The 22,983-nt window shown below is 53.7% G+C and overlaps 1 protein-coding gene across 1 annotated transcript; it reads right to left on the reverse strand.

Annotated features, from left to right (window-relative positions):
- Window positions 1-3,191: 3,191 nt before the first annotated feature.
- FBF1 (Fas binding factor 1) lies at window positions 3,192-22,620 on the reverse strand. The gene is made up of 28 exons (XM_033090167.1): window positions 22,513-22,620; window positions 21,966-22,123; window positions 21,385-21,470; window positions 20,791-20,818; window positions 19,979-20,020; window positions 19,236-19,329; window positions 18,527-18,587; window positions 17,927-17,977; window positions 16,230-16,371; window positions 15,635-15,712; window positions 15,028-15,127; window positions 13,436-13,962; window positions 12,312-12,722; window positions 11,912-12,037; window positions 11,728-11,786; window positions 10,791-10,946; window positions 10,554-10,654; window positions 10,214-10,420; window positions 9,383-9,490; window positions 9,162-9,301; window positions 8,956-9,074; window positions 7,923-8,045; window positions 7,652-7,837; window positions 7,106-7,282; window positions 6,876-7,013; window positions 6,665-6,782; window positions 5,462-5,580; window positions 3,192-4,797 (listed from the first exon to the last, which is right to left on the reverse strand). Exons 3-28 carry the CDS (start codon window positions 21,385-21,387, stop codon window positions 4,726-4,728), a joined length of 3,486 nt encoding a protein of 1,161 aa, XP_032946058.1. The 5' UTR covers window positions 21,388-21,470; window positions 21,966-22,123; window positions 22,513-22,620; the 3' UTR covers window positions 3,192-4,725.
- Between the last annotated feature and the right edge of the window lie 363 nt (window positions 22,621-22,983).

Below are 22,983 nucleotides of genomic sequence, written 5' to 3' on the forward strand. Positions count from 1 at the left end.
CTTGGGTTCACATTGCAAATTGTGACCTTCCGCGCCTTCTCATTTGCCTCATTTGGAAAAAACAAAAAACCAAAAACAGTAACAATAGCGCTTACCTCATAGGGTTGTTAAGATTAAATGAATTAATATATAAAGCACTTGCGGTGGTATACGTGTTAGCCTTTGATCGCCTCCACTTTACTAGTGTCCACAGAGCAGCATAGATGACCTGGTTAAGAGAGTGTCTGCCTAAACCTTTCCAGTGCTGTGTTACTTTTGGGATCCAGTGTTAACAAAGTAAAACTTGGTACCCCGGGTGATCTGACTCCTGCCCTGGAACTCCACAGTTTCCATGACACCAAATCTTCACTTACTCAGCACTTTGCTCCCAGGGGCACAGGACCTTGACAGATAGATTGCTGCTTTCCACTCACCTTCCCCGCTGTGCCCTGGTTGCCTCCCAGCCCCAGTGGAGTGAGTGGTCCCTCCAATAAGCCTTCCCTGATGTCCCAAGCCAGGGCTGGCGAGCAACTCAGTTGCTTTGGTACTAACAGAAGCTTGACCCTCACACTCACACTGAAATGGGATGGGAGGGTCTCTCCATCCAGCAGGAAGTGGCCACACCTTGAACTTGGTTTTCATAAATAGCAGCCAAACAGCTAAACCTCTCACCATCACTGGCAATTCACCCATCAGTGTGCACTACTATGTGTTAAGGCCAGTAAGGCAGTCCTGCCCTTAAGGAATCATTGCTTATTTGTGAAATCCTGCCAAATATACAGCAGAACTGAAGGCTGAGGGCAGACCAGGCCCGGAGGAGCACAGGTTCGTTCTTCTTAATGTTCTGCGTGTATTTACATCTGGCCTCCTTTGCTATTTTACCTTTTTTGTTTCTGAATCCTCTTCTATATGCCGCTAACCCTAGCCTGCCCCTCTGCAAATGAGGAAGCACAGGCCTCCAAGGGCAGAGGCCCAGGGCTTGCTGGTCAACCAGGTGGCTCGTATTTCTCCATTAGTCCTTACCTTTGAGAATCGATTTTTTTTTCTAATATATATTTTGTGGGGTTTTTTTTTTAGATTTTATTGGGGAAGGGGAACAGGACTTTATTGGGGAACAGTGTGTACTTCCAGGACTTTTTTCCAAGTCAAGTTGTTGTCCTTTCAATCCTAGTTGTGGAGGGTGCCGTTCAGCCTCAAGTTGTTGTCCTTTCAGACTTAGTTGTGGAGGGCGCAGCTCAGCTCCAGGTCCAGTTGCCGTTGCTAGGTGCAGGGGGCACAGCCCACCATCACTTGTGGGACTTGTGGAATTGAACCAGAAACCTTGTGGTTGAGAGCCCACTGGCCCATGTGGGAATCGAACTGGCAGCCTTTGGAGTTAGGAGCATGGAGCTCCAACCACCTGAGCCACCGGGCCGGCCCTGAGAATCATTCTTGTTCTCTGTGTTCTACAACTGTCTAAGAGTGGGGCTCGTGGGGCTACCGGATGGCTCAGTTGGTTAGAGTGCAGAGTGCGAGCTCTGAACAACAGGGTTGCCGGTTCGATGCCCACATGAGCCAGTGAGCTGTGCCCTCCACAACTAGACTGAAGGCAAAGAGCCGTTGCTGAGCTTCTGGAGGAGTGGCCGGATGACTCATTGGTTAGAGCGTGGGCTCTCAACAACAAGGTTGTTGGTTCAATTCCTCCATGGGATGGTGGGCTGCACCCTCTGCAACTAATGCAACTGAAGATTCAAAAAGGCAACGGGACTTGGAGCTGACCTGCGGCATCCACAACTACATTGAAGGGCAACTACTTGGAGCTGATGGGCCCAGGAGAAACACACTGTTCCCCAATATTCCCCAATAAAATTTATTTAAAAAAGGTGGGGCTCACTTGGAATTTAACAGATAGACAACACTCATCCCTGTGTGCACTCATCCCTCTGTGCAGTCCTCTACCAGGAAAGTTGATGTGAGAGGATAAGCTACGTGCCACACCTTAATGCCAGTGTACACGGAGCATGAATAAATTAGGAGGTTTTGGCTAGAAATAAATCATAAAGATTTATTCAAGGGTCTTAGGGTTTGCAAACCTGAAAAATGATTAGGCAATATCCAGAGTGTTCCAAAGAAGAAAAGTAAAGAGTCCATTCTTGAGAAGAATCAGTCCTGCCTTCTTAGCTTCTGGATTGGTCCAAGATGATGATCTTCCAAGTGTCCAGTGGTCTGGATCCATGAACATTGTTTCTTTCCTAAGTCCTTCAGGGATAATTAGAGGGTTATCTATAGTGTGTGTGTGTGTGTGTGTGTGTGTATGTGTATGTCTATGCATAACTTTAAGTTCAAAAATTTAAGTTCCTTGGCTAATTAAAGCAAGAGTAGAATCATTTCCTCATGCCTCACCTACTTGGTTTTAGTAATTTAGCAGCTTGACTACAGTGACTCCATTTTATTTCTTCTCACCAGGGAGAGTGACACAGAGCAGTTAGTTATAGGCACTGAGTCATGTGTCATTGTAACCGAGTGTCTGTGGAACATCTCCACTTGGCTGATTCATGGGCACTGGTGTCAGCTGAGTGACACCACCCAGTTGCCCAAGCCAGAAACTTGGAGGTCCTCTTTGACATGTCTTCTTTCCCTCCTTCCATCCTGACCCTTTCTGTCAAGCACCAGGTTCTGTGGGAGCCACTTTTCTGTGATCTCACTGCCATTCCTGGTACAGTGCTGTCCTTAGTGTCCCCTGCACCGCTAAGCAGCCTTCTAACAGCTTCCCTGTCCCCACTCTTGCCCTCTCCAGTTCTCTACTCAGCCTTGATGGGTTTTCTAAAATGCAAATATGGTCCCACCCTGTTTAAAACCCTTCAATGAATACCCATTGTCCTAAAGATAAAAACTCAAACTCTTCAACAAGATACGCAAAGCCATATGAACTGCTACCTAATTCTAAACTCATCCCTGTCTGTCTAGAAGGCCAAGCTGTCCCCTGTGGGTCTCCCTGCACGACCTCCCCTGCCCCCATTCCCAGTGTGTGCCTGTGGTCACCCATGTTATCTGTCAGGTGGCTGTTTAAATGCCAGCTGCTCCTGGTCTGTGCCCATCCTTGCAGTCTTCCAGCTCTTTGCACAAATGGGAACTTAAGCGTGTCGAGAGGACTGAATTCCGAGCTTCAACAAGGCTTGTAATGGGATACCCCATGCTTTCTTCCTCAGTGAGGCACCGACCCAAGCAGAAGCTCCACCTTCTTCACAACAGCACTGTCCGGAACATGCTCTTCTAGAAGGCAGCAGCAGTGATGTGGCTGGGAGCCTGGCGTTTTGGAATCGGCCCAAGCAGAACTCAAACCCAGGCTCTGCTACTTGTTGTGTCACTTTGGGCAGATTACTTAATCTCCCTGAGACTCAGTCCCTTCACTTGTGAAGTAGGGGTGATAACCGTCCCCCTCCCCTGGCTGTGGTCCAGCCACCTGGCATGGAGCTTGTAGGCTGGAGAGTCCCAACCCCGGCTAGTTTTACAGCAAATAACACTGCTACGGAGCAAATATTTCTAAGAAATAAGTACAAATGGATGAGCCATGACAAATTATGAGAATCCAGTCATTATGAACACAGCAATTTAAGGGGTCCAAGAAGAAGGCTGTAAACTGTTGGTAAATAAGTACAACCCCTTTGAAAGCTGTTCTGAGACAGAGATACAAACTGGGCCTGCTCAGCGCCCACAGCACCGCCCTCTGCCTTCCTGCTTGCGCGGACATTTCCTCCCATGGAAGGTGATAGAACAGCTCGCAGAGAAGCTGCTTTAGAATCGTGATTTTATTAGCTGAGTTCATCTGTCGTGGATCTGCAACCCTCCCACCACTCTCCTTCTGGCACCTCTCCATCCAGCCTTGGCCCAACACCCACAAGTGGAAAAGTGCCTACCTGGGGTGGGGGCAGCCTGGCTGTGGTCCCTCATGGTTCCCCTGTGCTCTGTTACCTTCATTCCCACCCAGCTGTGGCTTTGTGGCAGGTGAACAGTACAGACAGCCTCTGGGGAGCCTATTAGAAGAAGCCAGCGAGGCCAGTGTCCATGCCAAGTTAGTCACTCAGGCAGCTGGGAACGAGGCGGGGACTTTGTGCGAGCCCACCTGAGAGCACGAAGGGCTGGCTGGGTCCCAAGACCACGTCAGATTGCGAGGTAAAGCCGGGCTGGCACGGCACCCTCCCTGCCCCTGCACCTCCCACCCCCTTGGCCAGGAGGCTTCAAAAGGTGTGGCCGGATTCCATGTCCCCACTAAGGCGGAGACACCATGTTATCTCTGCCGGGCTCTCAGGCTGGAGGGCAGGAGGCTGCCTGTGGGATCCCTCGAGAAGACCCTCTGCGTCAGAAGAGGCCCAGGCGAAAAGATCCCCAAGCCATCTGCCGGCGACGAGGGAAGAGAGCCCAGGCAGACACTCGGGTCTGAGCTGGACTTCTGCGGGGCGGGAGGACCAGAGCTGTGGCTGACAGTGTCTTGGGGCGGAGATGCCCTTGGCATTCTGCCTCCCCAGAGGCCATTGTACCTCGAGTCCCAGAGGCACAGGGGCAGGTGCCTGCCTCAGCCATGGGCAGGTGCGCTCGGAGAGAATGCGCTTGCACCCTGTCCACAGGAAGGGTTGTGATCAGGCCCTGGGCATCGCAGAGCCTTCCCTGGGTACCCCCTCCCCAGAGCGGGCAGCCAGCGGGGTGGTGGGACAGACAGGTGAGCCAGAGTCTGAGGCTTCTGCTAAGGAGGCAGCAGGGCTCTTCAAGCTATGTCATGTTGTAGGAGGTTTTCTTCAGGGTCTCCAGGAAGAACTGTTCATTCTCCAAGAAGTCTCGGTCCTAAAAGGCAGGGCTGGGTGAGGAGTCATCCTTGGGGTCCCTCCTGTACCTGCTTTTGTGAACAGGGACACAGGCTCACGGGACTGAGGGCCAGGTGGACCCCTGGGTGGTAGCCAAGCCAGCCCTCACTTGGAGCCCTTCTCCACTTACTCCCTGGCTCTGCCTGGCTCTGGGGAGCAGCAGGGGGAACGGAAAGCGCACACGCACTGGAGTGAGAGACGAGGTCTCAGTCCTGGCAAGGCCACTAGTTAGCACATGACTTCATCTCTCTAAGCCTGTTGTAAACTGGAGATAATAACATTATCTGCCTTGTAAGGCTAGGGGAGGGGAAAGGATTATAATACATATAAAGTTTTCTGCATAGAGCCTGACACACTGGAAATGCTCCATAAGTGACAACTGCTATCATTATTGTCACGGGGTTATTGTGAGTTTCAACTATTTGCTTTGCACAGAATCTGGCCTCCAGGGCAGGTATCAGAGGTGCTGAGTAAACAATCTGCACTATTATTCTCCTCCAGGGGTAGGACCCCTCCTCCAAGCCAGGATGTGCTCCTCTCTGCCTCTGCCCTGAGTTGCTTGTCACCAATATGACCACAAAGACTCCTAGGTCCAGGGGGAGCAGCGGCCTGGTCTGGGGCTGCCTCTGCTCAGGGATGCTTACCTTCTCAGCCATGTGTTTCAGCAGCACCAGCTTGGCGTGGAGGAAAGAGGGACCCAGGCTGGCTGGCGGCTGGCTGCATCCAGGATTGGCAGCATTGGCAGAACCAGGAGTCACAATGGCTGAAACGGCCACCAAGGAGGAAGTCAGGGACCGAAGCGTTGGTGAGAGAACAAGACAGCTGGCTACAGCCTGTCTCCCCGGGGCCTTCTCACCACTGCGGGTGGGTGCAAACAGGACCAACCTTATGGGCACATCCACCAGCTCTCAAATGCCTTTGAAAATGCTCATGGAACCTTATCTGGCAAGTCCAATTCCAGGAATTTATTCAAGGGAAATAACTGGGCAATGGTGCCTAGAGGTGTATACACAGATTTTTACTGAGGTGCTGTTTATCTTAGTGACAAAAAAAAATCCCTCAGTAGAAAATCATGAAAAATATGAAACAGCCTCATAATGGGAAACTATGCTGATTAGAAATTATGGTTAAATATTTAATTACTGATATGAAAACATGTTCCATGTGTATATTTCCAAATAAAAAAAAAATCAAGGTACAAAGCAACATACGATATGACCGTCCCCCCTTTTTTCTGCCTCCCCCCCACTCCGGTTCAAGCCGTTGTTTCTCAGTCTAGTTGTGTAGGGCAGCTCCCTGGCCCATGCTGGTATTATGAGCCTTGCGCTCCCTCCAACTGAGGCAGTTGGTTGCCAGTCGTTGGTCAGCCGCTCACAGCAGCTCTGGCTGGCCACTGGCGGCCACTCCTGGCAGCACACAGCAGCCCAGCTCCAGGGGGGAGCCGTTGTTCACAATCTTAGCTGTACAGGGCGCAGCTCACTGGCCCATGTGGGAATGGGACCGGCAACTTCCGGAGTTAGGAGCCTTGGTGCTCCAAACCACCTGAGCCACCCGACTGGCCCTCAAGTTTGTTTTTAAAAACATACAACAGTCTAGAATGCTATGCACCAAAATGTTAAGAGTGGCTCTCCATTAGAGAGTGGGGTTGAGAGTGACATTTTAAAACATAGTTTTCCTCCATGTATTTTCAAATTTATTTTTCTTTAATTAACATGTATTACTTGTATAAAAAAGCAGTAACAAGATGATTTAAAAACCCAGTTGACCTCCTAACCAGAACCATAGGCAGGATGCTCCTGGGACTACCCTACCCGGTGGCCAAAGTACCATCCTCTGGAGCCACTTACCACTCATGCCACCGGCCGCCAGGCCCGGGGCCCTGGTGAGCAGCCCCATGGGGCTGGTGGGCAGGTCCTGTCGGACACGATCCAGCTGCAGCCTCTGCTGGGCCATACTCAGATGCTCCTGTCCCCCGTCCCCAGAGAAAAGGACATGGCTGTGAGAGTGGGAGACTGGGGGCGGGGTGCAATCAGTGGGGGGAGCCGGGAGGGGCCTTACTTGGTGCAGGTGGCGCTCCTGCTGCCTCAGCCGCTCCTGCTGATCCTGCACCAGCTGTAGCCGGGCCTGCTGCTCCGACTGCACCTGCCGGGCCTCACGTAATGCCCGCTCACCCTCCTCGTACTTCTCCGAGGCCACCTGCGGGGAGGCCACCTGGGTCAGCGGGGCTGGCTGGCGTCAGGGCACTGCGTGGGTGCCGGCCACGCCCCCTGCGCTGAACTCCCTGGCACCTGGCTTAGCCTGTCCACCTCTTCCGCCCGGAGTCTGAGGCGCAGGGCGGCGGCGTTGATCCTCTCCTTCTCCAGCCGCAGCTCCTGCCGCTCCCGCTCCAGGGCCTCCCTCTCAGCCGCCAGCTGGTCCTCCTTGGCCCGAAGCTCGCTCGTCCGGATCTTTAGCTCCGCCTGCTCCTGGAGACAGCAAAGCCTGCGCTGCAATCTCCTCTTGGGAATTAAACTGGGCTCTGTTCCGGGTTCGAGTTCCACCCGACCCTGACCCCAGGAGGCGGTGAGGCAAGGGGTCACCCCCGGGGCTCAAGTCCTCTGAACCCCCGTTTCCTCATCTCTAGAGTATCTAAATCCTGGGGACGTGATGAGGATCGAACGAGGAAATGTGCATGAAGCACCTCAGACAGTAGAAAGAAGTTATCACTATCTGATTATTATTCTAATTCTGGCACACGGTTGCTGTGCCCTCGGCTAAGCTGACCCATCCCGACGGAGGAGACGACAGTGAGGACAGGAAGGAAAGGGGCAGGGCTGGGGGCTCCGGAGCCCCACCTTGGCCAGGCTGATGAGGATGCCCTCCCGCTGCGTGTCCACCTGCAGTGCCCGCTCGGCTTCTCGCTCGGCGCGCTCCTTACTCAGCTTCTGCTGCGTCGAGAACTCCGCCCATTCGGCCGCCAGGCGTCGCTGCTCCTCCCCACACTTGAGCATGACGGACTTCTGCTCCTCCAGCAAGGCACTCTGGGACAGGGGCACGGGGGCAAGGGCTGAGCATCCTGGGCATGGTGGCAGGGACAGCACCGGAACACGGTGTGGCTGGGCTCACCTTGGCCCTTTCCAGCTCCTCCCGCTCCATGGCCATCTGCTGGGCCACGACTTTCCTCTGCTCCTCCAGCGCGCGCTGTGTGGACTCCACCTTGGACTGCTCAGCGCTCACCCGCCAGCGTTCCTGCGGCCAGGTCACGGCTGAGAGCCTGCCCCCAGTCAGGCCTGAGTGCTTCCTGCCCAGCTGTGCAAAGCCACCCACGTCTCCAGCACTAAGCCACAAACACTTCCTTTCCAGAGAGGTGCAAAATGAAGGTCCCCCCGCCCCCAGGACCACCAGGCCTCTGCAGCGGGGATTACCTGCCCCAAGGCTAGCTGCTCTGGAGGCAACAGCATCGTTGCTTCCAGATCACCAACCACAGCACTCAGCCTGCCTGTCTCCCATTAACCCAGCAGGCAAAGCAACAGGGTGGGCCTGACGCTGAGTATGCCAAGGGGACGTGGGGCACACACAGCATGAGGTTAGCAGCTTACCTGTGCCTAGCCCAAGGTGGGGGGCTTAGTAAAGTTACCAAATGAAGACTGAATAAATTTGGTTCACGGTATGGAAACAGCTATACCCACATATTGACATGCCCACAGGGTATATATGAGGCCACCAGTGGCTGGCTCTGGCTAATTGGTAGTTTTAATTTTCTTCTTTATTGTTCCCTGTTTTAAATTTTTTTTCAGTGAGATGTATCATGTTATAAGCTAGTACAAAAGGAAAAAAAGGTATCATTTTTTAAAGAACTAAGCTTACTCTTATATATGAAAGTTATGTCAGGAGTTCAAAATGTACCTGTTACAGATTAGGAGGCGAGAGCATTCCTCCCCGTGTTGGATTTAAGTTACAGGGAGGAAAGTGGGACGTGCAGCTGATGGGCAGAGAGGAGCTCAGCTGCGGAGGGCGAGAGCACTTCTGGAGGTAGGGAAGGTGGAAGCAGAGGCAGAAAGGGGCAGGAAACTCTTCAGAGGGAAGTCCTGAGGCCCAGGAGGCGAGGTCAGAGTATGGCTGACCTTCCCTGGGGTGCTCTGGGGGAGAGAGGCCCCACCTGCTCCAGCAGCCGGCTCTGTTCGTTCAGGCGGGCCTCCATCTTCCCGATGACCTCCTGGAGTCGGCTCCGCTCTTCCTCTGTGTCCCGCTGCTGCCGGCCCAGCCTCTCCTGTAGTGCTGGGGGCAGTCCACAGGGCGCTCACTGCCTGCCCACCGTCCCCCCCTGAGCTGGGAGGGAGAAGGGACACGCAGCCCACACGGTACCTCGGAGCTGCTCGTCCTGCTGCCGGATCCCCAGCTCCCGCTCCTGGGCGGTGGTGAGGTGCGAGGCCTCCACGCGGGACGACAGCTCATTCAGGCTGCTGGAGAACTTCTCCATCTGCTCGATGACGCCATTCAGGGACCTGAGGGAGGACTGGGTCACCCCGGCCTGGAGTCGGCAGCACGATCCCCTCGAGGGAGACAGGGCCGGACCTCTCACGTACCGCGTGTGGGAGGTAGCGCTGGTGACTGCATCAATTTCCCGGTCCTTCAGCAGCTTTAGCCGTTGCAGCTGCTCCTCGTGGTCCTTGCGCATCTCCACGATGGACGCCCTGAGGGACGGTGGGGAGGGCGGACTGTGGGCAGCTTCTCGAGGCGGGGGCAGGCCTCCGGCGACCAGTGCTCCCCAGGGCCTCTCCTCCCTCAAGCACTGCCTCAGTTTCCCTGGCTCCTCGGCCTTATCTGTCTTGGTGCCTTAATGCCACCCAGTCTCTAAGGGGGAGATTCCCTCTGTTATTCAGCAAAGGGCACTTTACCCAGAGGAAAAGATAGGCGAGTTGATGACCTTCCGAGTCTGGAATCAGTGGTGTTAAAAGGCCCACTCTGCCCTCGTGAGCCAACTTCCTTATGGACCTTTTCTTAGTTTGGCTCTAACACAGAAAGGCAACCAGACCAACAACCCAGGCACACAGTGCAAATCGCTTCCAGGGTTGATCTGGTCACTAGACTGGAGGTCCAGCAGGTGAATGCTTTCACCTGTGCTGGGTCAGCCTGCAGTGGCTTGGGGCTGCCCGGCCCTGCCCAAACAGCCACTGACCCCTCCGGCCCTGTAGGTACTCCCTCTGCTTCTGTAGGAGCAGGAGCTCCCCCTCCCCCACACTCACGGGGGCAGTGGGTCAGTGTGCTCGGGCCTGGGTCCTCACCAGGAAGCGAAGGGGTTAAGCCTCGGTTCAAAGGCTGCTGAGTCAGGGCTTGGGATCTCATGGCAGTCAGGTTGCTCTGGACACCCCTGATGCCAGCTCTCCTGCCCGCCTGTCCCTGGGCTGCACCCTTACCGCTGCAGCTCCCGGAGCCGCTCCATCTCCTGGTCCTTCTCCTGCGCGGCGGCCGCCAAGCGCCGCTGGTGCTGGGCTGTGAGCTCGGCCCGGGCCCGCTCGGCTTCCTGGCAGTGCGATAAGTACTGGCTGGACAGCTCCTCGTTCTCTCTCCGCAGCCGCTCTTCCCGTTGCTGGTACGATGTTTCTAGCACTTTGATACGGCTCCTGCCAACAGAACACCCAGCTGTGGGGCTCAGAAGGCAATGGTGGCCACCTGAAAGGCCTGTCTGCACACGTTGGCTGAGGCAGGCCACGAGTCTCAGGGAGCCCAGGGGGCCACAGACAGAGGAGGGGGTACCTATGAGCATTCTCAATGAGCTCCAGGTCGGCCTGGTGTCGCTGCTGCAAACTTTCCAGCAGCAGCTTGTGCTGGGTCCGCTCCAGCTCCAGCTTCCGCACCTGGGAGATGGCAAGAGGGACAGCATGGAGGGTGGGGAGGCGGGTCCTTTGGGCCCCTTGGGGAAGCCTTCCAGTCCTCACAGGGACACCCTCCCACTGCAACCAGCCCCCGGTCAGCTGCCCCGCTGCCCCTCACCTGGGCCTCCAAGTCTGCCAGCCGGGCCTGACTCTGCAGAAGCTCAGCCTGGAGCTCGGCAGTGCCACTTTGAAGCTGCCTCTGAGCAGCCAGCAGCTGCTTCTGGTATTCTGTGCCCGGTAGTAGGCTCTGCGCCAGGGACTCTGGGAGCAGGGACTGTGAGGGGCGGGGGAGATGGTCCAGGTTGGGTAGGGGACAGGGCTGCAGCTGAGCTCAGCTACCTCTGGCCCTCTGCTCGCTGGACCTCCTCAGCCTTGCACCTGACCTGGGGCTTAGACGGAGCCAGGGACATGACACCAAGAGGCCAAGGATGAGGCCTTGGAGAGTCACGTGTCACTGCACCTCCCTTGTCAGGTGTGGTTAGAAGGAGTCCCTTCCTCCCTCACAACAACAACCATCTTCCCCAGCAGGGGTTCCAGAGTCCTAGACAGAGGGCTGAGTCCCAGCGGTCTCAGCTACAATGAAAGCTTATGACACTGGCCCTTCTGTCAGGCCTGAAGTCCCTGAAAGCTATTCCACTTCCTGTAGGCTGCCCACCACCTGCCATCTCCAAAGGTGCTTCTGGGTTACTGGGAATATGCTTCTGTGAGGCTGGGCCTCCTCAGGCCCAGGGGAAAGACACCTGGGAAACAGGTGGAGGTGCAAGGATGGAGGAGGCTTTCCAGACGGAACAACAGGATGCTTTCTGACTGGGGCATTCCCGGCTGCCACTGCCCGGGTGCCACCTCTAATTCCCTATTGTGCTAGCAAATTAGCACCCAGTTCTGCCTGGGAGTGGCATGGCGAAAAGTTGAGGAAAGTGCTGGTGGAGAGAGCTGTGGTATCACAACACATTCTTCCCGGCAGTCTGTCAGGTCAAACTGCTGCTGTTGCCTCAGGGCACAGGAGAACTGTTTCGTGGGCCTGAGACCTACACCTGGTTGTCCGCCCTCCCTACCTGGACAGGCACAGGAAGCCCTGTGGGTTTCTGGGAGCTCGGGAAACACATCACAGGCTCTGAAAAAGCAACAGCAGAGAACTGAGTAGGAGGGAAGCCCACCGAGGCCCCAGTCTCGTGTGTGTTCCAGCTTCACTCATTTTTGGGGGGAGCCCAAAGGAAGCTCGAAGTGCCTCTTTCTTACCCAGAGTTAACCCCCAGATAAAGCAGAAACAAACCAGTGCCAGAGAAGGACTCCAGGGGCTGTGTCTTTCTTTGGGTCCACCTGCATGGAGGGCCAAGGTGGCCTGATTCGAAGTCACAGGGGACCTGAGGACACAGGGATGGGGAATGGCACGGGCAGAAAGGGTTCAAATGATGAACCAGAAAGCCTCTGGTGGCTGGTGGTTTACTAAAGTGAAGTCTTGGGTGGGTGGGTAAAGAGACAGGATCCGGCTTCAAGAAGCTCGGTCATCAGTGGGCCTGATACAAGGTATCGCATAGCGCACACCAATGCACAGCCGTCCATCGTCTCTCAGGAAGGAGGCCTAAGCCGGCCCCCGGCCGGTTTTCTCATCACACTCAGCCCCCGCCTGTGGACATACCTGAGGTGGCAAGCCCGGCAGGTGGCTTTTGTGCTGCTGTTCCTGAGGTCCCTCCAGGAGCTGCTTGTTCGAGCCCTTGAATGCTGGCAACAGGTAGGCTGAGAAAGTAAACGTTAAAGTGAAGGGGGCAGAGGTCCAGGTTAGGATGGACGAAGACAAGACGAGGCCCCTGCAGGAAGCTAGGTGGCAGTTCCTCTTCCTGCCTCCCCTGGGCTGTCCTGTTCCCATGATCCTGTCTTGGGAATTCTCCCAAGTCTGAGCCCCTGGCCTTCCAGAACCCCTTCCCCACCCCAGGGCCCACCTTGGCACAGTGAATGGGCACTGACCATCTGACAGCAGTCCAAGGAGGGACAATGGACATGTTATAGGGACCAGAGTTAAGTTCAAGTTCAAGGCCTTCAGTCGGAGGCTCTGCTCACTTTCCTGCCAGGTCCAGCTGCCCTTTGGGCTCCTCTCTTGTCCTGTTTGTTGTCCCCTTTCTCTTCTCGGCTCCGGGGGTCAGTGAGGAAGCTTTCCCTTGGTTTCAGGTCCAGATCAAAGCCACCTCCTCACTCACATCAACCCCAGGGCTGGGTGATGTCCCCAGCCTGTCACGTTACCTCCCCTTCACTCTGGCTGCATAGTACCTGGCCACTCCCTCTGGATGGTCCTGGCCTTGCCCAGCCCCTTTTGCCTTCCTGCCCTCAGGGGTCAATCACTGTCCTGCTCCACAGGATCGCCATTCTGTCACTTGTCCCAGGAGTCACCTCCTGGCCACTATGTCTTCTTTAATACCCCCCAAAAGCACAGACAGATCTCCACCTACACATGCATCATTTACTTCAGCTCAGGCCGGAAGATACACTGATAATTCGGACCCTGGCTTTTTCCCCAGCCCAAGGGCACTGTGGGCAGAGCCCCTGCTCAGCGATGGCTGCGTGTTTGCCACATGGGGGCATCCTCTGTCTCCTGCCTGAAGAAGTCAGCACCTGTCCCCACAGCAGTTGGGGTGTGAGTGTCAACAGCCCCTCCCCCCAACCCCCTCATGCCTGCTCCTGGGCAAAGGTGAGAGTCAGATTCTCTCTCCGCAGCGCCCAGGGGGCGAGCACAGGTAAGAGGGGATGCTCTGCCGGAGCTCCCCGCACCCCTGCCCGGTCCTCCGTCCACTAGAGACGGCAACCCAAGCCCGTACCTGCTGGAAGGGGGTCGGCCCACTGTCCCCACTAAGTTCTGGCCCCTAGAGATTGCAGTGTGTTCCTCTCTGCTCCGACCCAGGGACTTCTTCTGAGACCAGGTATGGCTCAGCCAATCCTCCTGCTCGTCCTCAGGTGCTCCTGGATGGGAAGGCTGGCTGGCTTTGGCAGGGGAGTCTGCACCGTGGGGTGCTGGCTTTGCCCCCAAGGAGGAGGAGGGCAGCCCCGCTGGGGCAGAGTGCCGGCCTGGGGCAGAGTGCCGGCTCGCAGGATGGGGTGCCGAGGGTGTGGAGAGCGCGGAGCCTCCCCTCCGAGGCTCTCTGGTGGGCGAGGGAGGCAGCAGGTCCAAGTCGTCGTCCTTGAGGCCCAACCAGTCAGCTCCTCCCTTCCTGGGCTGGGTGGGACTGGACACCGCAGGGGTGCTTGGCTTGGAGCCCGGTTCTGCCTTGAGGTCGGTGCCACCTTCTGCTAAGAACCTACTTCAAGACAGAGAGGAGGGAGTCTAAGGCAAGGCAAGCAGCCCATTTCAAGAGGCCCCGACCAGCCTTTCTCTCTGCTGCTGGGGGCTGACTACAAGGCCCACACAAGAAGTCCCGCGAACACCGCGCCTGCACCAGTTCAGGTGGCAGAGCAGGGGCAGCTGAGCGTGTTTGTGAAACACCGTGAGACATAGACATCTTGAATTCCATCACATGAACCAGGGACAAGGTCACCCACAGTGAACGGGACCAAATGATGACCATGGGCACACATGTCTAGAGAAAAACCAGCGGGATCAAGAGGCATTTTGCTATCTGTTCATTTATTTGGTTGTTGCCTGTATGTTTTATTGTCCAGTGGCAGCAGATTCCGAGGTTTAAATATACTGTGATTGGTAAAAAATGTCGATGTGTACATAGGGTCATTTAGAGAAACAGAGGCTGATAAAGCCAGCATGGCATAATGTTAACACCTGCTGAGACTAGGCGAAGGGTAGGAGGGAGTGTCTTCAAACAGTCCTTACAACTTCTCTGTCAGTTTGAAATAATTTCAAACTGTAAAGTTTAAAATATATACTGGGAGGATTATTCCAAATCCAGAAAATTCTATCCACTAACTTAGTGTTTTGTTGGAAACGGGGACCAGACCACTGTCAGGATCTGCATGGCAGACCCCAGGAGAGGGTTCCTGGGGAGCAGGGTCTGAGAAACCACCACAGGTTAGCGGCCTTGCTACCCCCAGGACGCGATGTACCTCAGGGAGAGCCCCTGACAGCCGTTTACGGCTTTAAGGGGCTTCCGGAGGAGTCGGGCCCACCTTTTCCTTTTCCTTCAGGGGAGGCCGGGAGCAGAACCCGGGCCCAGGCTCCTGCTGGGGGCTGTCTCCACCACTCGGCCTGTACTGGTGGGACGGGGCAACCTCCCTCTTCCTTCAGCTCCCGCAGAGCCTAGAGCCTTGTACAGCATGGCCCCCTAAACAAGACTGTCAGTGGGGTAGGGCGAGGCCGCCTGTTTTCCCAGTGGGCAGCTGTCTCCCGGGCCAGGCTCCCTGCAGGTCCCGCTTACCTGACTGACTGCCGGCGGGACTGCCGGCTCTCGGAGGAGCCCACGGTGGGCTGATAGGCCCCAAAGATGAAGTCCTCGTCGCCCCAATTATCTTCTTTGTCTGTGAATTAAGGAGCCTGTGATCTCGGGCAGGGAAGTCAAACTGTTGGGGCTGCAGAACTCTGTTTTAAAAAGGCTGAACTCGCAGTTTGACATGTAGCTGCTTTGGAGGAAGCAGGGGTGAGGGGCTGGGTGTCAGCTCCACTCAGAAGAGCATTGGGGAGTTGCTAAAAATGCACTAGTGGGGCCCCACCCAACGTGCCCAAAGCACCAGGAAAGAAGGAAAATACCCGTGCATTCATGAAGGGAATTTTCCCTCAACTTTCTAAAATCTTCAGTTTGATGCCTGACTTCCAAGTCCTCGCAAAGAGGTTCCCCAAAGATCTGGGTGAATGCAACATCAGTAGTCTCTGCCCAGGTCAATCAGAAGCCAAGTCAGTGGCATCAGCTGTCTGTTCCTGGTCTGACACACAGTGACGTGGCCACAGGCCACAAGTAAGCGCTACTCAGGCTATACCACCCTCAAAACTGTAGGGTCCCAGAAGTGTGCCTGGGGGGCCTGTGGTACCTTCAAAGGAAAACTTCCTGTACTGATGCCCAAGGCTGCTGGGAGAAGGAGATGGCTTCTTGGTGGGAAGGGCGTCCCCTGTAGAAAGCAAACAGAAGGCAAGGTCACAGGTCTTTCCTGGCCACGGTTCTTCTGCCACACCATGACTGGGGCCATGGGAGGACGTGCACTTCTTCCCGGGGGGGCTGAGAGCGTGTGACCATGGACACGGCCAAGGGATGGGTCTACACCACCCCAGTTCTCACACAGGCTTCTGGCAGGGAAATGTGGTCTGGAAGCTACTTCCTGTCCCCTAGTCGCAAGTCACTCCAAATAGGGAGCTGGGTTTAAGAGAGGCATAGGATACCATCAAATTCTCCAATTTAACCCAAACCGCCTTACCAGGAGCTGCCATGTTGGACTTAGAGGGACTGGAACAGTTCTAGGAAGGGAGAAAGCTCAACTTGTCCCCCCTACCATAAACACTCACGTACACAGTCAGCTCCTGGCCTCTCCATCCCAGGCCGAGAAAACCCATAGGACAGGAAAGCTTCCTTCTAAACATCTTCCACATCCCCAAAGCCTCCCTAGATCTGAGCAGCAATGTCCCACTCACCTTTCTCACTGGCTGTGAACATGCCAGCAGGTTTGGGGTTGCTAGGCAGCTCTTCTTTCCCAGAACCCTTTGCAGCACTTTTGCTAGAGGCTGGACGAGACTTCTTCAGACCTAAGAGATCGGCATCCATGTCGTTCAGATCCTGGAAAAGCAGGAAGGAGGGAGGAATTCTCACAGGTGCTCAGCTGGTGTTTGCTAAGTGCCCTCACGCTCCCAGCAGCCTGGTGGTGACGTTGCCTCCACTTGCCATGGGAGACAAATGGGGGCGTGGGTTGGGGAACTGACCCGACAGGGTTAAAGAACAGAGACAGAGGCAGTGCCAAAGCACAAAGTCTCCACATGTCCAACCTCAGACCAGCCCACTGGTCTCGGACTGGGATGGCCTGGCAGCTGCTGCCTCAATGCTGGAATGAAAGGGGGCTAGCACCTGCTTTCAGCAGCTTCTCACCAAGGCTCAGCCAATGTTGAAGCTCTATTTGCAGAGGGAACGAAACAGCACGACCCTGGCGTTTATGACTCCCAAAGGGACGGCTGCTGGGCAGTGAGAAGGGACTTGACACTGTTTGTCTAGTCAAGGAAAATTCTGGATTCCTCAGCCTGCCTGGGTCAGGGGGAGGGAAGTGCAGCTAGAGGCAGAAGTGTGATGAGATGTCCAAGTCAGCGAACATTCTACGATGACGTTAAAAACCAGCATGAGCCAAGCCAGGAGGTGAAGGTGGTCAGCGGTTCTGGGTCACCCCAAGCCCTTAGTACAGACCGATTAAACAATGATTTGATAAGGGATGAAGACTTCATCTGAGGTGGGAGGGTGGCACCCGAGGGGCAGGATTGTGAGGAAATAAAGGAAAATGAGAAATCTATTCAGAAAAGATGAGTTGGGAAAGAAAATGGATCCAAAGGTAAGCAGAGTGGGGTGGGGACCTAGCTCATGGTTCTGGAATGAGAGACTTAAAGCCACCACCAAAAACTGATTCAGAGGACTCGAGGGTCACGCCCGGTTCCCAGCTGGTTTGTCTTAGGAAAGACTGGTTTCAAGCGGAGGTTCAAGAAGTTGAAAACGGAGCCAAGAAAGGAACAGACCCCATTCCTTAGGGCCTCACAGGGCTTAGCCTTGGCCCAGGACGGAGGCAACACGGGTTACCCAGAGGGCCATGGGGCTGAGGTCGGGCAGGAGGGTGTTGCTGGACAGAAGGGGAGGGAGACTTGAGGTTTTAGAATCCGGCCAGGCCACCTGAGCACGGAGAGATTATTCTCTTATAAAGTCTTCAGAATTTATGTCTTAAAATTCCATTGCCAAGGTTAACTTGGGGCTTGATCTGATGAGAGGGACAGCTGTACAGAAGGTTGTGGAGAGAAATATGGAGAAAGGTTAAGAATAAGCTTTCGAGGACAGTCTCTCCTTTCTTCCCCCTCGGTGGTGGTAGGGTGGAGGAATGTGGCCAGGTGACTCATCAGGTGGGAGCCGACCATTTCAACAGAGGCCTGTGGCATGATGTGTCTGTGGGTGGGTGAATCTCTATAAACCAGGAAAAGTAACTCACACCCACAGGGACAGAGGGCAACAGCTCACGCATGAGCTCCATTCCTGCACTAGGAAGGGCTCAAAACACAAACTGTAAAGGAGGAAATTAGAGGGAGAGTGAAGGCTTGGCTCGAGCCACCCCTGGCTCCCAGAACTGTACAAGCTGTTTCATCACCTTCATGGTTTGAAGCAAAGCCTGTGGGTCCGCTTCTGAGACGTCTGAAACCTAAGTTCACAGGAGGGTAGAGACAAGTGTTAGTGGGTGGCGGCCCTTCAGAGCTCTAGGCTCTTGCCCTTGCGGCCTTGCTTCTGTCAGGGCAGGAGCAGAGCTTGGCCGATGGGGCATAAATGGGAGCATCCTGCTCTTACTTGGGGCTTGGGTGTTGTCTGAGGTCAAAACTGCCCAGCTGAGGAGACCCAGAAAGTGCTACTGCTTTCTCTTCCTCCCAACTGGAAAGACCACTTCTAGCCCGGGACTCAGACTAGGCTCCTTCCCATCCACGTGACTGGACAGCTGTGGAGTTAGAAGGGGGCAACATCCAGGACCCCAGCAGCTGCTGGGAGCTCTACTTTCTAGGTCATGTCACCGGAAGGAAGGAAAAGGATGTTGCCTTGGGTGCTTGGCAGCCCCTGGGTACTGTTCTGCTGTGAGAACAAACTGGTTTTGCAAGGACTTCTAAACCTTTCTGTGGGTAGCCCGTTGGTCACAGTACCCACCTCACTGTTTCCAGAGATCAGTAGAGAGGGTGGGGAGTAGGGGATAGGCCAGGCTCACCTCAGCCTCAGCTCCTTCCAGGCCTGCCATAGTGCTGAAGGCGTCATCTTCCAGGAGGGACCTGCAAAGGGGTGGGAGGCGGGAGGAACTGGCACGCACCCGCATCCCCCGGGCACTAGGTGATTCTAAGAAAAGAAGACTGGCTTAGAGAGTCCAAGTGAATGTGGAGAGGCTCTTTTCTGGGAGGACAGAGTTGCTAAAAGAAATGTCACAAGCCACCCAATGCAGTGATTTTTAACTTTTCTTAAAGCAGTAGAGCCTCTTTAAAAACAAACTGTTAATAACAACAGGTAAGAGAGAAAAACAGAACTGCTTTAGCTAACATGAAGGTGAGGTGGAAAACTCACAAAGCTCCTCCCTATTGCTCAACTGTCAGGAGAACCTTAGAAGAAAACACATAATCTGAAAATCACCAGTCTGGGCCAATCCTCTTATTCTGAGGAGAAGGCAATTGAGGCTCAGAGAGGTTCAGGAATTGCCCGTGGTCACACAGTAACAGATGTAGACACCAGAAGCCAGGACTTCTGACCTTGGGTTCTGGTCTCTATCCACTCCCCCAGGCTCCTTCACTGAACAGGAGCTGAAGGAACAAGGAAGAAACCACTAACATCCAAAGTGGGGCACACAGTAAGTGGAAAGTGGGGGGTGGAGAGGCAGAGAGCATTTGGACTGGACTGGGTCATGGATACCCACCCAGTCCCATGCTTACTTTGCTCTAGCCCTTGCAGAAGGGAACGTCTGGGCTACACCTGTATTATCTCTGACACGTGCAGCTAGTTTAACAGGCTTCTCAGGTAGTGTCACTGGAAAAAAAGAAACCAGAAAAGATGTCATCCAGCTACAGAGAACTGGAGTGAAGATGCAAGGTCCCCACCAAGCCGTCCCCCACCTTCCTATGGAAAGAAGGGGTGACGTTATCCTTTGAGAAACCTGAATGTGGGAACCATCCAAATATCCATCAATTAATGAATGGATAAACAAAATGTAGTCTATCCACGCAATGGAATATTGTCCAGCCATAGAGAAGAATGAAGAAAAGAACCTTGAAAACATTATGGTAAATGAAAGACGCCAGATATAAAAGCCACATACGATATGATTCCATTTTATATAAAATGTCCAGAATAGGCAAATCCATAGAGAAAGCAGAAAAGTGGCTGCCTAGGGTTGAGGGGAGGGGAGAACAGAGGGGTGACTGCTTAATGAGTATGGAGTTTCTTTATGGGGTGATGAAAATGTTCTGGAACTGTGCTGATGATTGTACAACTTTGTGACTATATTAAAAGCCACTAAATTGTATGCTTTAAAAGAGTAAATTTTATAGAGTATATTTGAATATACTCTATTCATATATAAATATAGAGTATATTTAAAGAGTATATTTGAATTATATCTCAATTAAAGAAAAAAGAACAAGCCTAAATCAGGTGATTCTGGGACAGGGGCACTTACTCTCATCCCCCAGGAGGTCATCAAGGACATCATCAAAGGAGTCTGCAACAGAAAGGGTGGCATCATGACTTCAGGAAGAAAGACTGGGCCTTACAGCCTCACCTCCTGAGACCTCCCCCCAGAACCTCAGAGCTCTCAGAGGTAGGCTTAGCTCTCTCTTCACTGGCCACGAGATGTTTTCTAACTTTCTAGTAACAAGTCACAACGCCTTATTGAAAGACCTTAGCGTAGAAATTGAAAATAACTTTCTCAAAGCATGATGGTGAAGATTTTCAGGAGAACCTAAGTTCTACGTGACACACTGGCCATCAAGCCCGTGTTCTAGGCTCTGAACAAAGCCCAGTGTGCTTCTTCGGGAAAAGTGTCCAAGATTTCTAGGCACATACAAGCTTCTTTCATACTGATAGTCTCCTTGTACCCTTCCATCTGAGACCCCCAGAACTGGTCTGGAGGCACTCTTCCTCGGCCATTTTCTGATGGGGCATGTGGGGAAACCCAAGTGCGAGTACTGAATTAGGTCTCACATCCGCTTACGAGCCTTCACACTCCTGACCTCCATCCATGTACTTCTGGATACAGAGCCCAAAGAGCAGGAGTTTTTCCCAAGTCCCGTCCCTTGCTCTGTATTACTCTGAGGGCCAATCAGGCAGCATAAGGAGTCCCCTAGATAGACCAGAGCTCCCTGTGGAATTATGGGGGCTCCAGCAAGACACACTAAGAACATTCAGACACCCATAAGCCTGAGTTCTTTTTAGACCCAATGTGAGGTAAATATTTTTGGCTTAAGGATGATATTCCATCTCGCCACTCACCTTTCAATCCTTTCTTGACTTTTGGTGCCTAAAATGGGAAAAACAAATCACTTGAACAAAATCAAACTATGAACATGTGTTGAAACCGAGAACGCAGAATGGATTGCTTTGCCTTTTGCCAAGTCACCAGGGGAAAAAGGAACACCAATGGCATTTAGAGACAAGAGGCCCTTTATACTTTTCTAGAGTTTCTGAGAATAGACTCACTCAAGAGCATGAAAACAGTGCTCACTAACTAGCACTGGTTGCTACTGTGGGCGCACCCTTCACGGGCAGAAGTCTCTTTTTTTCTGATTTCCAGATGCCACACGCAAACCCTCCCAGACATGATGTAATGAGACTGAATCTTTTCCTCTATTCCATGTCCTCGAATCCTCAATACCAGGGACAGATTTAAAAATGATTCCAGCTGGACATTCAGAGGCTCAGAAGAAATGCTTGCTCATTGCTTAATAAAAAGTTTGATATCAATGCTATGTCCCATTATTCTTCTCCAGGGACCACATCCAGCCCCCTCAGCACTCCATGCAGTCAAGACGCTGGGGGTGGGGACGGATTCACAGTTCCATACGTCTTACTATGCATTCTGCCTACCATCTCCAGGCTCTCGGGGCTGCTTGCAGCTCCTGCACAGCGCTGTCCAACTCATTTGAATTCTGCTCCCATCACGCCCATGCTCCCTAATGAAGAAAATTAAAGTGGATGCTTGAGTCCATGGCCTGTCAAGGCTTCTCTCACTTTACCCATTAGAGAGGTCAAAACTTATTTCCATAAATTAAAAATTCCTCATAGAGGGAGCAATTCACATGAAAAGCAAAGTGTTCTGGGTAACTTGAGCTTTCCCAGGCCTGGAGATTACCCGCATAAAGTTCACTGCTCCTCATCCCCTACCCTGAAACAGGATGCTGGAGAGGACAGGTACCCACCTCAGAAAGGAGGTGGTGCCTGGCCCTATGGCCAATACGTCTTTCCAGGCAACACCCATGACTACTTTCTAGGCAGCATTTGGCACAAACAGCTGATGTGAGTGCTGGTTATTCCTTGACAATGTTTTCACCAACAATGGAAATTTTTCCTTCACACTAACTAAATCCGACTCACCCCATTTACAGAGAACTGTTTTCCCCAGAATTATCATTCTCCCCTGCCCCCTCCTCAATGTTATTGGTACCGACCTTTGGCACGCCTTGGAAGAAAGGAGTCGGAAGGGGCCATCTCTATTTTCTGATGATGGCCTGTTCTGTTATTAGACTGCAAAGTTCATCTGGGGGTTACATACAGGGGCCACTCTGAATGTTTGTTTCTCTTTCTCTGCAATGGCAACTTTCACGACCTAGAAGTGTAAACACGATTTGTCTCATATTTCATCCTGGAACTTCCAGTCATCTCCTATCGATCGTGTCCCAGCCTCCCAGACCGCGAGAATCTCTGAGATGTATGCGAAGGCCACAGGGCCACAAGAACTACCACGTCGTCGCATTTACTCAGCCAACTCCGTGCCAGTTATTTGAAAATCCCGAGCCCGCCCCTTAGCAAGAGCCCTCCCCTTAGCAAGGACCCTTCGGGAGGCACCCCCTCGGTCCTGAGACTCCGCGCCCCTCCAAGTGTCATCCCCTGCACGCGCCCAGCCCATCCAGACGCCGAGCGCAGCCTACGATCCTCCTAGCCCCTGAAATTCCCTGGGTTACGAGCTATTCCCTTCCGGAGAGCAGTAGCTGGGACCTGTCCGAGCCATGGCCGTTGGTCCGGGTTCCTCTAGAGCCCAGCTCGGTCAGACCTCCCGCTTCGGACCCTCGAGGACACCAATCTCTCAGTCGCCCGGCCTCCGACAACAAGGCGAGGCGCGAGGCATCCTGGGAGTTGTAGTCCGAGGCCCGCTCACCGGCCGGAACCAAGCAAACAGGGGACGCCAAAAGTACCTACATTTCCCAGGGTGCCACGCCGCGGCCGTTAGTCCGGGCCGGTCCTCTGTTCGTGGCTCCTCCCGTTGCTAGGGGCTGCCTCAACGCCTTTGGGAAGAGGGGTCCAGTCTCCGAGGCCAGCGGACTTCTTCCTCCTGCCATTCATTCCATGGAGGCCTGGGCTCCAAGACTAAACGCTTAAAAGTCCCTCCAATACTCTCCTGAGGGCTGACTTGTGGCAGGGTGGAAGGCATGAGAAACGTGTTAAGATTGGAAGATGGATGTGTGAAAC

Source organism: Rhinolophus ferrumequinum, chromosome 21 (genome assembly GCF_004115265.2).
Source record: "Rhinolophus ferrumequinum isolate MPI-CBG mRhiFer1 chromosome 21, mRhiFer1_v1.p, whole genome shotgun sequence".
Classification (NCBI taxonomy): domain Eukaryota; kingdom Metazoa; phylum Chordata; class Mammalia; order Chiroptera; family Rhinolophidae; genus Rhinolophus; species Rhinolophus ferrumequinum.